The sequence below is a fragment of the Schistocerca cancellata genome, chromosome 5 (assembly GCF_023864275.1).
Source record: "Schistocerca cancellata isolate TAMUIC-IGC-003103 chromosome 5, iqSchCanc2.1, whole genome shotgun sequence".
Taxonomy (NCBI): Eukaryota; Metazoa; Arthropoda; class Insecta; order Orthoptera; family Acrididae; genus Schistocerca; species Schistocerca cancellata.
The window spans coordinates 163,255,456-163,270,051 of record NC_064630.1 but is presented as its reverse complement, the minus strand read 5'-3'; the positions used below and the strand labels follow the sequence as shown (position 1 = coordinate 163,270,051).

Below are 14,596 nucleotides of genomic sequence, written 5' to 3'. Positions count from 1 at the left end.
AGAAGGATATCATTAGATCATTGGAGGTCAGCACTGGATGGTGGAGGCTGTCTTGCTAATAGCCCAAGATCTGGTGTAACTATTCCACCTGGGGGCCAAGATGTATGAGACGTGAAATACTCTCAGACTTCAAGAAGAATGTACTAACCCCACTTCCAAAGAAAGCTGGTGCTAACAGGTGTGAATATTATGGAACTATCAATTTAATAAGTTGTGGTTGCAAAATACTGACATGAATTATTTATAGAAGAATGGAAAAACTGGTAGGGAAGATGACCTTGGCAAAGACCTGTTTATGTTCTGCAGAAATGTAGGAACACACAAATCAATACTGATCCAACAGCTTATCTTACAGATAGATTCAAAGAAAGGCATACCTACATTTACAGCATCTGTAGACTTAGAGAAAGATTTTGGCAATTTTGACTGGAATACACTCTTTGAAATTCTAAGGGCAGCAGGGATAAAATTCAGGGTGCAGAAGGTACGTACAGTTTGTATAAAAACCAGACTGCTGTTATAGAGTTGAAGCACATGAAAGGGAAGCAATATTTAAAAAGGGAATGAGACACGGTGGTAGTGTGTCCCCCATGTTATTTAATATGCACATTTACTGAGCAATAAAGGAAACTAAACAAAAATTTGAAGGAGGAGTTAAAAGTTCAGGGACAAGAAATAAAAACTTTGAGGTTTGCTGATGATATCATAATTCTTTCAGAGATAGCAAGGGATTTGGATGAGCAATTGGATGGAATGGCTAGTATCCTGAGAAGAGGTTATAGGACAAACCTCATCAGGTTGTGCTGAGGGAATTTTATTGGGAAGAGAGAAAATAAAAGTAGTTGATGAGTTTTGCTATTTATTAGACTGCAAAATAACTGATGATGGCTGAATGAGAGAGAATATAACATCAAATATAAATTTAAGTGTTAGGAAGACTTTTATGAAAATATTTTTCTGGAGTGTAGCCTTGTACAGAAATGACGTGTAGATGGTAAGTAGTTCAGACAAGTTAATAGAAACTTTTGAAATGTGGTGTTACAGAAGCATGCTGAAGATTGGATTGGAAGACTGCTTACCTAATGGGTTGTTCCGAACCAAATTGTGGCAAAAATAAACTTGGCATGTTCAGATGGATGAAGGTTGCATAGTTATTTGGAGATTAATAAGTTTGCACGGATTAGATTAGCATGGAGCGCTGCCTCAAATCAGTGTTCGTACTGAAGACAACAGCAACACTACACAAGGACAACTAGTGGAATGGTGATTTTCGTATAATTACTCTGTCACCTTGGTGTCGGTTGTGTAAAGTAATTGCTCTCTTGGTGCTTCGACTGGAATTTCTTTGAGGCAAGTTTGTTACACCAGCCCTGCAATTAACAACATCTTACAGCGTTATTTTATTGAAATAATTTCTACTGCTTCAGTCAATTTTTACTCATATATAAATTAGTATAACTGCGATCATCAGGCGCAACCAGTTACATGTGCACTACGTTAACGGGATGTGTGGTTAGGTTCATTTGCTTTGCGTGCCAGTGAAGTTATGTGTCGAAATACAATCATTTCTGTTGCATATTTAGATGTCTGACACACAGAGCACAGCGACAAACACATTCCAGTTTAGCACTTTCTCATTCAGTTGTTTACGCCTTTACGGCATTCCAACACAACACCGTGTTCCGTGTTGCTTTGCATTCCGATAACGTTAACTTTGCGATATACATCTATCGATAGCTGCAGGTAAAATTCGATACCTAATAGTAATCGATCGGAATTGTTGAAACACGTGAAGTGCTGCCGGTAATTTGCCGTGTGTATGGTAATGTATACGACTGAAGGGTAATCTGGAACAGCTTAGGATAACAAACGATAAGAACACTACCATGTAATATGGTCTTTGATCTTGGAGTTATCGCCACCTGATTACAAAGTACAGTGCATGTGCATGCGTAGCAGAAGGTTTATTATTTATACTGTTTCTCCCAACTGAAATCAGCTCAAGAAAAATGGGAAGGTAAAAACAGACTTACCGCTGACAGGCCTGAAATGTCAAATTCGATCAGTACTAACATAAAACTTACTCATGTAGTTTAAGAAAATTTTTAGAACATGAATTTCAAAAGCAGTGATTTGTCATTGTCATATAGAATCAAATTCGGGAAAAGAGTACCTTTTATTTTTCCAGATAAAAAATAACGGCACAATCAAGTGCTGCGACGTTTTGACATCTTAGATTCCATTGACTGCTAGACTGATAACTCTAGAGCAGTGTGTGTCTAACTGTTGTAGATTAGTTAGGCTAGTTAGTTTAATGCTACTTGGCTCATTTATCACGATAGGTTGTAATGATGTGGAACAAGTCGTTTTACATTCACGTCACAATCTAATCGGTACATACGGTTACATTCTAAAGATAGCTAAATTTTTTCCTCATTTCTTTTTCCCAGAATGGTAGACAGATGCTATGAGTTAGTAAGTCCTGCACAGTACCTTTTACGAATTACAGTAGTAGAAATTCTTCTACGAGATAGTTGTCAAGGAGAAATTTCTCAGTTTGTTTTCAAATTTTACTTTGCTGTCTGACATTTCATATACTGTAACTGGGGAAGTGATCAAAAATTTTTGTTGCAGCAATGTTCACCCCTTTTGTGCTAAAGACAGCCTTAATGTGGAGTATTGAATGTCATTTTCCCTTCAGATATTGTAATTATGTACATTATTGTCCCTTTTGAAATGTAGTGGGTAATTTACAACCATCTTCATGAGGGACTAAATATACTGTGAAGCAGTAGTCATAATGCCCAATTCCTTAAACACATGTCTGCAAGATGATCATGGGTGAGCATGTTTTTGTGCAATGAAGGCTTTCTTTCTTAAAGATGAGTTACCCCGTAACGTTATTCCATATGACATTATTGAATGAAAATATGTAAAATGCATACGTTAGCTCACTGATTTGTGTCTCCCCAAGATTTGCAATGCTTCTAAGTGTAAATGTGGCTGAGCTACATTGTGTTAGAAGTTCTAGAATGTGCTATTTTCCAGTTTATATTCTGATCAAGAGTTTTGAAGTTTCCTCCCTATTTATTATTTCCTTCCCATGTGCTACACTTATTACGTACCCCTAGATGTGCAAACTGAATACAATGTCTCTTTTTAAAATTGAGGGTAAGACCATACACAGAAAACCAGTCAATGATATGTTTAAGAACTTTGTTTGCCATTCTTCTGTTTTGGTATGTATGATTGAGCTGATTACTATACAGGTGTCATCTTCTTCAAAAAGAACTAATTAGATGGAAGATCATTTACACATATAAGGAATAATAATAGACCTAAGAATGAGTCTTTGAGAATGCCATGTGTGATTTTTTCCCCAGTAAAAATTATGTCCCCAGACTGTATTGGTTGAATTACTATGTACAACTTTCTCCATTACTCTGGTTAGATATGACATTATCCATTTGTCGACTATTCCATCTGTCCCATAAAACTTCAATTTATTTAGGAGAATACTGTTGTTCACACAGTCAAATGCCTTAAGCAGGTCGCAGAAAATAGACTGGTGCTGTGTTAATATTTAATGCTTGTAAAATCTGCTGAGTGAACAGTTAAATGGTGTTGTCAGTTTAGCAATGCTCCTGGAACCCAAACTGTGGTTTGCTGAGGATGTTATTGTTGCCAACATGATATACTATTCTAGAATACATCTCAAAAATTTTGGAAAATGACAGCAGCGGAAGAGGTCAGTAGTTATTGACATCTCTTTTATCTTTCTCAAAGAGTGGTTTAACAACAGTACATTTGTCTGTGGAAAAATGCCTTGATTAAAGTGATGTAAAACACATTTCAGATAAGACTGGGCTGCTTATGTGGGAACAGACATTTAGTACTCCATTGGAAAAACCATTGAAACAAGATGAGCTTTTATTTTTGAGTGTGTGTATAATTTTCTTAATTTGTAAAGAAGTTGCTGATATATCTATATGATTGAATTTTACTAGTTACTTTTTCAGTATACAGCTGTGATTTTTCTCTTCGACTCTTTGTCCCTATGCTTTCTGCTGTATTTAAGAAATGATTATAAAGTACATTTGCTACCTGTGACTCATCATTAGTAGCCCTTCAGTTCAATAGCAGCATTATCCTGTTCTGTGGCTGGTTGTCCTGTCTGTCATTTTGCTACATTCCATATAGCCTTAAGTCAGTCACTGAAATTACTGGTTCCTGATATGTGTATATTCCTTTTTTTATACTCTTTCTTAGTAACTTTGAATGATTTTATACTGTGCAGCTTCTGCAGGATCCCTACTTCTTCTTGCCAAAAGATAAACTTCCCTTTCCTTTCACAAAATACTTCAATCCTTCTAGTGATCCATGGTTTCATACAAGGCTGATAAGTGTCCTTTCTTATTACCTTATGTGGATTGCTGTTTTCAGATAATGATATAAATTTATCATGGAATATATTAAATTTTGTTACCATTTGGTTCATTATAAATTCCATAACAAATCATCTCTGTAAACTATTCTTAAAACCATTTGGCCTGGAGTCATTAATTATTCTGACTTCCACTGAGGTGTATCCACACTGTAAGGCACTATATTAGTTATCCTAACTGTGCATCATGATCAGAGAGAGCATTTGTTACTGGGTAAATGGTTATTAATTACTGAGAGCAAATTGCAGGCTCCAAATAAGGTTCCAGATTATTTTTCCTATCAAAATCATTTAGAAAATTTAAGTCATCAAAGACTATTAACTGCTTGATGCTGTCTGACAGACAGCACAGTAAGGAATCCAGATTTCTCATAAACACTTAAAAATTACCCAGTGGGGATCTATATACAGTTACAATTAAAAGTGAACTATTTTTGATTTCTGCCTAGTATTAACTGAGTGAAAGCTGCTTATTATTGGGAATAAGCTAATATTATTAACAAGAAATGACAGTAAGGTATATTTATTAGAGGGAAACATTCCACGTGGGAAAAATGTATCTAAAAACAAAGATTCTGTAACTTACCAAACGAAAGCCTTGGTACGTTAATAGAAACAATGACAAACACAAATTTCAAACTTTCGCAACCCACGGTTGCTTTATCAGGAGAGAGGGAAGGAGAGGGAAAGACGAAAGGATGTGGGTTTTAAGGGGGAGAGTAAGGAGTCATTCCAATCCCGGGAGCAGAAAGACTTACCTTGGGGTGAAAAAAGGGACAGGTATACACTCGCGAGTGCCCCCCCCCCCCCCCCCCCCACATACACACACAGGTAACAGGCACCTGTTATGAAATTTAAGAGATAATCACCTGTGATAGACATTACCTAATCATTTAGAATGAAAATATGATCAACAAATGTTAGGCAGCAAAGAAGTCTCTTCCCTTTTTTGTATGCATATCCCTGTATCTGTTCAAAAGCACCTGGTATAGAGGACACTGAACAATGCGGTGCATAGTTTAAGATTGCTACTAGACTTGTATTCAGTAGAAATGGGGTTCAGATTGTCCTCCGTACATAAATATTTGGGTTTTAGGAGGCATCCCTTGAAAAGGATTTGACCTGATTCCTCTCTGTGTATTATCGAAGTTGGTACTGCATTTATAAGAACTTTTTTTTAATGTTGACAGAATTCTAAAGTTTAATCATGCACTATGGTATCACAGCCATGCTAGCTGTCCATTACTGAAGGAATTCTGCACAGGGTAGTAACAAATTGAAGTAGTGGATCAGATAGTGAACCATGGGAGAAAATATGCCTGTCTATGGTGTCCCAGAATGTGACTTCTCTGGAAAATGAAATAAGTTCTGTTATGGCAGCCCAATTTCTTCCTAAAACAGAACATATACAGAAAATATGTTTCACTATCAAATGCTCATGACTGCTAGTGCAATACAGTTCATTTAGCTATGAATGAGAAAATGATTAGTGTCCCCTTTTCTGCCTCCTCCCCTCCCCTGCACCTGCTGTCTTTTGAATAAGATTTAAACTACATGTTCTGTCAAGCATAAACATAGAAAAATAGTACAAATGCCAGCAAATGTTTAACATGAGTGTCAGAGCCTATTCACTATAGCTACATCAGTGCCTGAATATTGCTCACACTAACCTCTTGGAATGTGATACATTATGTGGTCAAATGTCCCCAAGCACCTGTTGCTGTTCATTCCAAAGATGTTGTTCTAGCCTTCAGTCTGAAGACTAGTTTGATGCAGGTCTCCATATTACTCTATCTTTTGCGAGCTGCTTCATCTCTGAATAACTACTGCAACATACATCTTTCTGGATCTTCTTATCGCATACATCTTTTGGTCTCCCTCTATAATTTTTACCACCCACACTTCCCTCCACCCCCCACCCCGAGGGCACTTTCTACTCTTTGGCAAGATCGTGCTTGGCTACCACAGGCCCCAGCCTTTCAGCAGCGTTTCCCTTCCGTGCTGCATGTCTGTCCTCTTGCTGTTCTTTTTCCCTTCCCTTGGGGAACATGTCTGGGATATTTTCAGGAATGTGTTCTGCATTTTCAGTAGTCTGACATCAGAACAGTTCCACCACTTTTTTCATTCTTTTTTTATTTTTTCATTCCCATTCTCCTATCCTTCCACCACTTCAGTGTTTGAGGTTCCTGTTTTTCTTCTTCCTCCCTGTGCGCTCCTGAAGGCCAGCCCACACCTCTGACACATAACATGTGATTGGTTAATGCATAATTCCCAGCACTGTGTCGACAGCTTGTTTGCCCATACCCCCTGGTACAGGCCAGGCGCAGGGAAGGGTGATTGCCTGAGCTGTTACCTTCCCAAACCGCCAGGTGGTTTGTCTGTCATGTATTCGGGAGGTGTGACCTGAGGTGTGAACAACCACCTAAGGCGGGTGAGCGCCCCTCAGGAGGCCACCAGTTGGAAGGAGCACACCATCGGATATGCTGGCAAACGTGAGGGATTTTCTCACAATGAGCCAATCATTGTCTTCTCAGTCTATGTCTACTAAATGTAAATGGAATGAGGCTAATGATTCAAAGATCCTCTCAGCCGCACCTCGATTCCTTGTGGTTTCACATACTGAAGACTGTCGGTCCTTTGTTATGGTTAATCCATTTATTATTCAGTAAGGTGTTGATGCAACTGCCGGCCCTATGAAATCCTGATGTCGTTTGTGCAATGGCACTTTGCTTTTGGAGACTACTAGTGATTCTCAAGCACAACAGCTACTTGCAGCTTTGCTCCTCCATGGTTGTCTTGTTCTGGTTGAGGCCCATCTAATGCTGAATAGCTGTTTTCCTATGTTAAAAATATGTGGTTCAAATTATTATTATTATTATTATTATTATTATTCTGATTGATTTTAACATTTAAATAGCATTTATGGTCAGTATTGTCACAAAATGTTATTTTTGTGTAATTAGCTTAAAAATCATTAAAGATAAAGATCTGGTCATGTGATTGAATACACTCTGGTATTGGCTAATGTTGTGGTGACGTCACAGGCTAGGATTAAGATGAAGCTATACCTGCGTTATAGGGGCGTTAACCAAAGTTAAGAGGTTTTTACGTACTTTTACTGCAAACAGTTTAGCTTTTTAGTGATTGAAAACACAATTACAACTTTTAAGTATTGATAGAAAGGAACTTTGTGAATGCTGATAGTGGAAGTTGATGCATTTGTGCTCCACCCATTTAGAGTGACAATGTGTGCAACGATGGACATTCTTTACCGTGCTCCTTGCATCATCATTAAACTCACTCAAAACTAAGGATTTGTCGAACTTTTGCAACTGGATCTGTGTAGTAACCAGATTGTCAACTATCAGCCATGAGCTATGACCCAAAGCACAACAAAATTAGTCTTGGTACAACTTAATGCTGATTTTCTGTGTCAAAGGCACTCAACAGATATACTGCATTCATCAGACATCCCGTGACACAACGGATAGTGAATTTGACTGTAAAGATAGGTCAGAAGTCCGAATCCTGGAAGGGTCATATCAAAAGTGACAATTATTTAACTATATAAAAAAAAAGTGTGTGCAAACTTTATTCAACAGTCAAACATCACTACAGATATGTGAATTTAGATTATGTCATGTTTGATATGCCTGCTATCATTGGTGGTGATGTGGCACAGACGAGCAGCGCAATTCTGTATGACCCGCTGAAGTGTTGGAACATTGGTGCTGTTGCTGACCTCCTGAGCGACTGTTTTCAGAGTGCTCCTCCAGGACACAAACTCTCTCCTGCTTCGATGGGGTCGAGCTCCATCTCGCATGAACCATATCATGAAATCTGGGTTACTTTGGATAATGCATATGAAATCATCTTCCAAAACCTTCACATACTGTTTGGCAGTCACCTTGTTATCAAGGAATATCACACGGATTATTCTATGACTGGACATTACACACATAGTCACTTGCTAAGGGTAAAGGGACTTCTCGATCATGAAATGTGGCTTCTCAGTGCCCCAAATGTGCCAATTTTGCTTATTGATGAACTGATCCAAATGAAAGTGGGCTTCGTCGCTAAACCTAACCATATTCGTATCAATAATTCTGATCATGCTCTGCGGCCAACTGTGCAGTTGTTTCTGTTGTGGAATGTATTACATGTGGCTTTACATTAGTCTTAGTCTGAGAAATGGATAACAAAGGATAAATGCATTTACTTTGCAAATAAACAATTAACTATATTGGAAACTATTGCTAGTAGTGAAGGTATCAACATAAATCCACAGTGCAATGAGGTGTAGGACTATGAAGCTACATGGAGAGATATAAAGCATGTACAACATGGAGGTGATAAAACATAAGGACTGTGATGTCTGTTAGTGTCTGAAGCAGACTTACTTCATCTTTATATAGGATTATGAAACTGCATAAGTTTAAAAAATAAGGATCCTAGCTAGACAGAGCAAAGATAGAAACATTGTTTTTAATAAAGTGAAAAGCTTGTGGCCTCATTAACTAGAAAATACCCTTTTGAATGTGACATGTGTGAAGAATTGCAAATGTAAGTGCATGTAAACAGCAAGAAAAACACAATAATATCCTGTTTCTGATTGGTATGGTGAAGTTCTGTAATTATGATTTGTTTTTTATAGGAGAGGAGTGTCGAGTAGTTTTAGAAATAAGTTAAAATGGGAAATCGGAAGCGTCCGATCCCACCCGTCGGCTTTGACCCATGACGTCACAAATATGGACGAAACGACCATAAACGACAATTCCAATATGGCGGATATAAAATCGTTGCATACGTTTCATAAAGACGAAAATACATCGAAGAACAAGCGCACACACGTTTCACAAAAAGCCTAATGACTCTAATGGGACAAGTGTGGGAAATTGGGGGGTTTTAGGTGGGGAGAAACTAAATATAAACAAATTTAGCCACCCACCCCCATACAAAACCATGCAAAATGACGAAAAAAATCGACATCGCAACTCACCAAATACAACAAAACACATTATTATCTGGAATCGGACACTTCCCTTGACCTACATAGATCTACAGCAGCTCCCGATCCCATAAATTGGGATCGAAAACTTCCCTTGACCTATATAGCTCAACAGCAACTCCCGATCCCATCTCCCAATACAAAAACCAACATACTCCACCAAACATTGAGATTGAACACTTCCCTCCAACTATATAGCTCAATAGCAGCTCCCAATCCCATAAATTAGGATCGACCACTACCCTTGACCTATGTAACTCAAAAACATCTCCCAATACCAATACCAACGTTCACAGCCACAAATTTCAATGAAACATTTCCCTATACCCCAATACACAACACATACACCAAAAACAAAAAAAAATGAGAACTTACTACAAGGAAGTTCCAGCCCCACAAACTAGATTGGCCACCACAATCTCTCACACACACACACACACACACACACACACACACACACACACACACACACAACCAACGAAAAAATACTGAACCAAAAGAAAAACCCAACCCACCCACACCTCAACCCCCTCCCCCTCCCCTGACCACAAAATAAAAAACCGACAAACAAAAACCAAATGCAACATAAAAAACATCTCAATCACACACTACAACTCAACAAAAACTTCAACAAAATAGATCCTCCACAACTAAAACAAAAACACACTCCCCCTCTCTCCCCCCCCCCCACCTTAACAAACACTATACAACAAAATAAACCACCCACCCCACCCTGAACCACAGCCACCCACCCACCTACCCAGACCACCCTAACTAACAACTCTAAACTATGGTTCACTACTAAATGATTAAATCCCCTCTCACCCAACCCCCTATAAGAAGAAAAAGCATCAGAAACTATTGTGGACCCCGGCTCTATATATTCCTCAGTTAACCCCACTAATTCAGCCTTGGACCTCCCTTCCACAACCCTAAAAACACATTCGGAACCCCCACCCCCCGGAACAACAGCCCCCCACACCCACAGACTTCCCCCTCCCATACTTCCTTTTCCCAAACTGTGACTCGTTAACCTCCACAACAACCCCATGCCCCCCCAACTTACCCCTGTACTTAATAAATTCCGAACACACTTCACGACAAAAGGAATACCAATCTAAAACGCTCCTCTCACTCACACCAGTCTCATGCGCGCAAAAACTCTGTGGGGATCTATAACAAAAATAATATGTAACAAGCACAATCACACGCATGCCCAACCTAGACTTCTCGAACCAGGTACCGCGCCTTATGGAACGCCATATGTCATCTTTGCGACAGCGCCACATATAACCGTCCCTGGTCTGAGAGGCTGGAACTTTAACCAATTTCATTGGTTCACGGCACACACCGCACTTCACCACCACGGCAATTAAGCCAAAAAGCTGTAGAAACTTAATCAGCTCTAAAGCCGTGTCCCCCATCGTAACCCTCAACCGAGAACTATTGATCTTGTCTTTCATATCCATTCCTGAACAAAAAACCACAACCGATTACACTTAATAACAAACCCACCCGACGTACAGCAATCATCACTGCATTAACCTTCACACAAAACCGTTAACTCACTGATACAAATTCCGCTTCAAAAATACGCAAGCAGCACTCACCACTGAGCAACAGCAAACTGAGCTCAATACACCAAACAAACGAAAACCCTGAACATACCACCAGAGGGCACAACAAACCACAACACGACGACATCTACAAACACGCCACACTCACAAACCAAACTCCGCGCTGTAATGACGTCGCACACCACAACACCCTTACGTCACGGGTCAAAGCCGACGCGTGAGATCGGACGCTTCTGTCGACCCGTTAAAATGTTCTTTGGATGAAATTCTAGCCAGTGATCTATGGGTATCGTCTTATGAAGTTTAACAGTTTACTGGTCTAACAACTGAGCTACCAAATAATTGAGGTGTAGTTATGCAAAACAATGATTTTTGTGAGGAGTTTAATTTCATTGAATGACACTATCCTTAGTTGTAATAGTGGGAGAGCATATCTCAAAGATAAGTTAACTTCACAGTGCAACATGTTTTTAATTAAGTTAGTGAACTTGTGCTCGTCATGGTGGCGATTTGCCATTAGAGTGCTACCACATTCTATGCATCCTCTCATTCTCTAGAACACTCAAAAACAACTTTTCAGGAGTTGTTGTAGATGTATTTGTACAGTATGGTACTGCAAACCATTTGTAACCCATTTTCTGAAATGTAAACTCCTAAACGAGGCATCACTGTGAATTAGCATTATGACGTGGGAGCGGCGAGCTAGCCAGTGACGTCACAGCCATCACATGACTCAAATGGGGCATTTTAATGTGCTTTCAAATTATTTGAATTTCATTTCCATTTTTATAAAAGAATGTTGAAATTCAAGAGGAAAAAATTGTGTTAGGAGCATAAAATGACATAATTAATCATTTAAGACAATTTCCAGAAAACAGTCAAGTACTCTATTCTTCTCGTGGTTTTACTTACACTAGTCTGCTCGGTGATCTGATTGAGGCAGAAATCCAAACTTACACCTCTGATCAGGTTGTCATTGCAGTCCGTCAAGTGATGAAAATGATAGCTGCATTATTAGTGCCCCCCCCCCCCCCCTCCACACACACACACACACACACACACACACACACACACACACTCTCTCTCTCTCTCTCTCTCTCTCTCTCTCTCTCTCTCTCTCTCTTTCTCACATTTGATAGAGTAGTGCTTGCATCAAAAATTAAAGCAGGCTATGAAGTTATCAGTATGGCCATACATTCTGGACCCGATGCACTGCTACCATTGTCATCGTTACAACCACACTCAAATGTCCTGTCGACATCCGGCCAAATGTGTAACCTGTGGTAGGGATGCCCACAAGGGTGATTGTGTACCTCCTTTTCTCCACTGTATCACTTGCAATGGTGACCATGCAGCCTATTCCTGAGAGTGTCCTGTGTATCTTGAAGAGTGGCCTGTGCAGGAGATTTGGGTGAAGCAAAAAGTGTCTTATCCTGTCACTCGCAAATTGTCGGCTAGTCAGAAACCCTGTGTTTTTCCATCTGTCACTTACAGCACCATTCATGCTACATCTCACTCCAGGAAGGATATGGCCATGCAGATATGCAACCTCAAATTCAGCACCGCAGTTGTAAAATCACCCCGTGTCGTGGTAGCATCCCATCTCCTCCTCCTCCAGCTGTGCAAAAAGTCATCAAATTTTCGTCTCACATGGTGAAATCACCTGCTACACAACCAGCAGGCTGGAAAGGGCAGATGGAATATTTCTGCGAAAATTTTTTACGTTCCTCCAGCCAACATACATCTGAATCATCTTCTGCCAACTGCAAAGGCTCCAAGAAATCAGACAATGGCAAACGATCTCTTCCTTCACAGACTTGGAGAGCCTTTTCAATGGTGTCACAGTGTGATACCCTCACCCAACCCCCCCCCTGCGGTCGTAAGAGGCGACTAAAAGGAGTCTCACATGTTTTGGCCTTATGTGATGGTCCCCTCTCGGGTTTGACCTCCATCTTTCTAAATTATTCCGAAGAGCGAGCCAATTGGGGAAGGGCGCCTTACATGGTGCACTGTATCCGTCGTGCAATTAGACCTTTAGCCAGCTTTCACGTCGTTGCAATGGTGTCCCGCTCGTTTTCGATCTTTAGGGCGGGGATACGTCCCTGGGTGCGATTACCACGCTGCCCTCTGCAGTGTTTCTTTTAACTGCGACGACGACCTTGGACAGTTTTGCACCTAAGATCCAGCACGGTAGCCAGTCCGTTGTGGTGGGACCGCCATGTACCCTCTTGGTTGTAGCCCCCTGACAACACAGGGATCGCTCTACTGATGCCTGCGCCGTTAACTCCCCACGTATGCCAAGGAGTAGATGCCTATCCTCCTGGGGTATCAGGACTCCCGGCAACGGCCATCCTGCCAGGTGGCCTTTGCTGTGGCTGGGTGGCGCCCGTGGGGAGGGCCCTTGGTCGGAGTAGGTGGCATCAGGGCGGATGACCCGCAATGAAGCGTGGTACATCATCTCTCGCTGGCGGCCAGCCGCCAGCAGTCTCTAAGCGTTCTCGGGCTCAATTTAATGCTCAGAAGTACGATCCGAAAACGTTCCCCTCCCTGGCCACGCCGTGGGAAGAGCGTAAGTCCCAGGATGGAGGTAACAGTTATTCGCCCCGATTCTTAGTTTGCACGAGAGCTGATGGGGAGTCTTTTCTCTCCACAAAGCCTCAGTTCTTCGTCGAGCATTTAGAGGACAAGTTTGGGGAGGTGGAGGGCTTGTCTAAAATGCGCTCTGGCTCAGTACTGATACAAACGGCATTCTCCGCCCAGTCACGCAGGTTACTTGCTTGTGACAAGTTGGGGGATGTTAACGTTACTATTACTCCCCATAAGAGTTTAAATATGGTCCAGGGTGTTATTTTCCATAGGGACCTCCTTTTGCAGTCTGATGACGAGCTGCACGCCAACTTAGAACGTAGAGGTGTTCATTTCGTCCGGCGCGTTCATCGGGGTCCGAGGGACAATCAGGTTGCTACCGGTGCCTTCATCTTGGCCTTCGAGGGTGATACGTTACCGGAAAAGGTCAAGGTGATGGTCTACCGATGTGACGTCAAGCCCTATATCCCTCCCCCGATGCGGTGCTTCAAGTGCTGGAAGTTCGGCCATATGTCTTCCCGCTGCACTTCCAGCCTCACATGTCGAGATTGCGGACGCCCATCTCATCCCGATACTCCATGTGCCCCGCCTCCCATCTGCGTCAACTGCGGGGAGCACCATTCACCTTGCTCGACAGACTGCAGAATATTCCAGAAAGAGCGCAAAATCATGGAATATAAGACCCTGGACCGACTGACTTATACTGAGGCCAAACGGAAATACGACCGATTACATCCAGTGAGAATGACAACTTCCTACGCCGCTGCTACAACACCTGTGCTAGCCCCATCAGTTTCGCGCCTTCCGGCCGGATCGACGAGTGGTACAACTCCTCCTGCCCCCTTGCCAGTGGGGGGCTCTACCCACCGGATTGCTCCTGTGCCACCTACCTCAGGAGCAACACCATCCCCCCCATCGGGGACGTCGGTCCCCGCTTCTAAGCCGGAGAAGTGTCCAACTTCTTCGGCTTCTCACGCTCGC

The 14,596-nt window shown here is 41.4% G+C and overlaps 1 protein-coding gene across 2 annotated transcripts in view; it reads left to right on the top strand.

Annotated features, from left to right (window-relative positions):
- The first annotated feature begins 1,735 nt into the window (after positions 1–1,735).
- LOC126187664 (xaa-Pro aminopeptidase 1) overlaps positions 1,736–14,596 on the top strand; it is a 160,621-nt gene continuing 147,760 nt past the window's right edge. Inside the window, exon 1 of one of the 2 annotated variants that reach the window (XM_049928890.1) lies at positions 1,736–1,822. Coding sequence is in view for 1 of the 2 variants with exons in the window: in XM_049928889.1 (XP_049784846.1) it covers positions 2,010–2,017 (8 nt within the window). In the remaining variant the exon portion in view is untranslated. The other variant, XM_049928889.1, reaches the window with a different exon arrangement.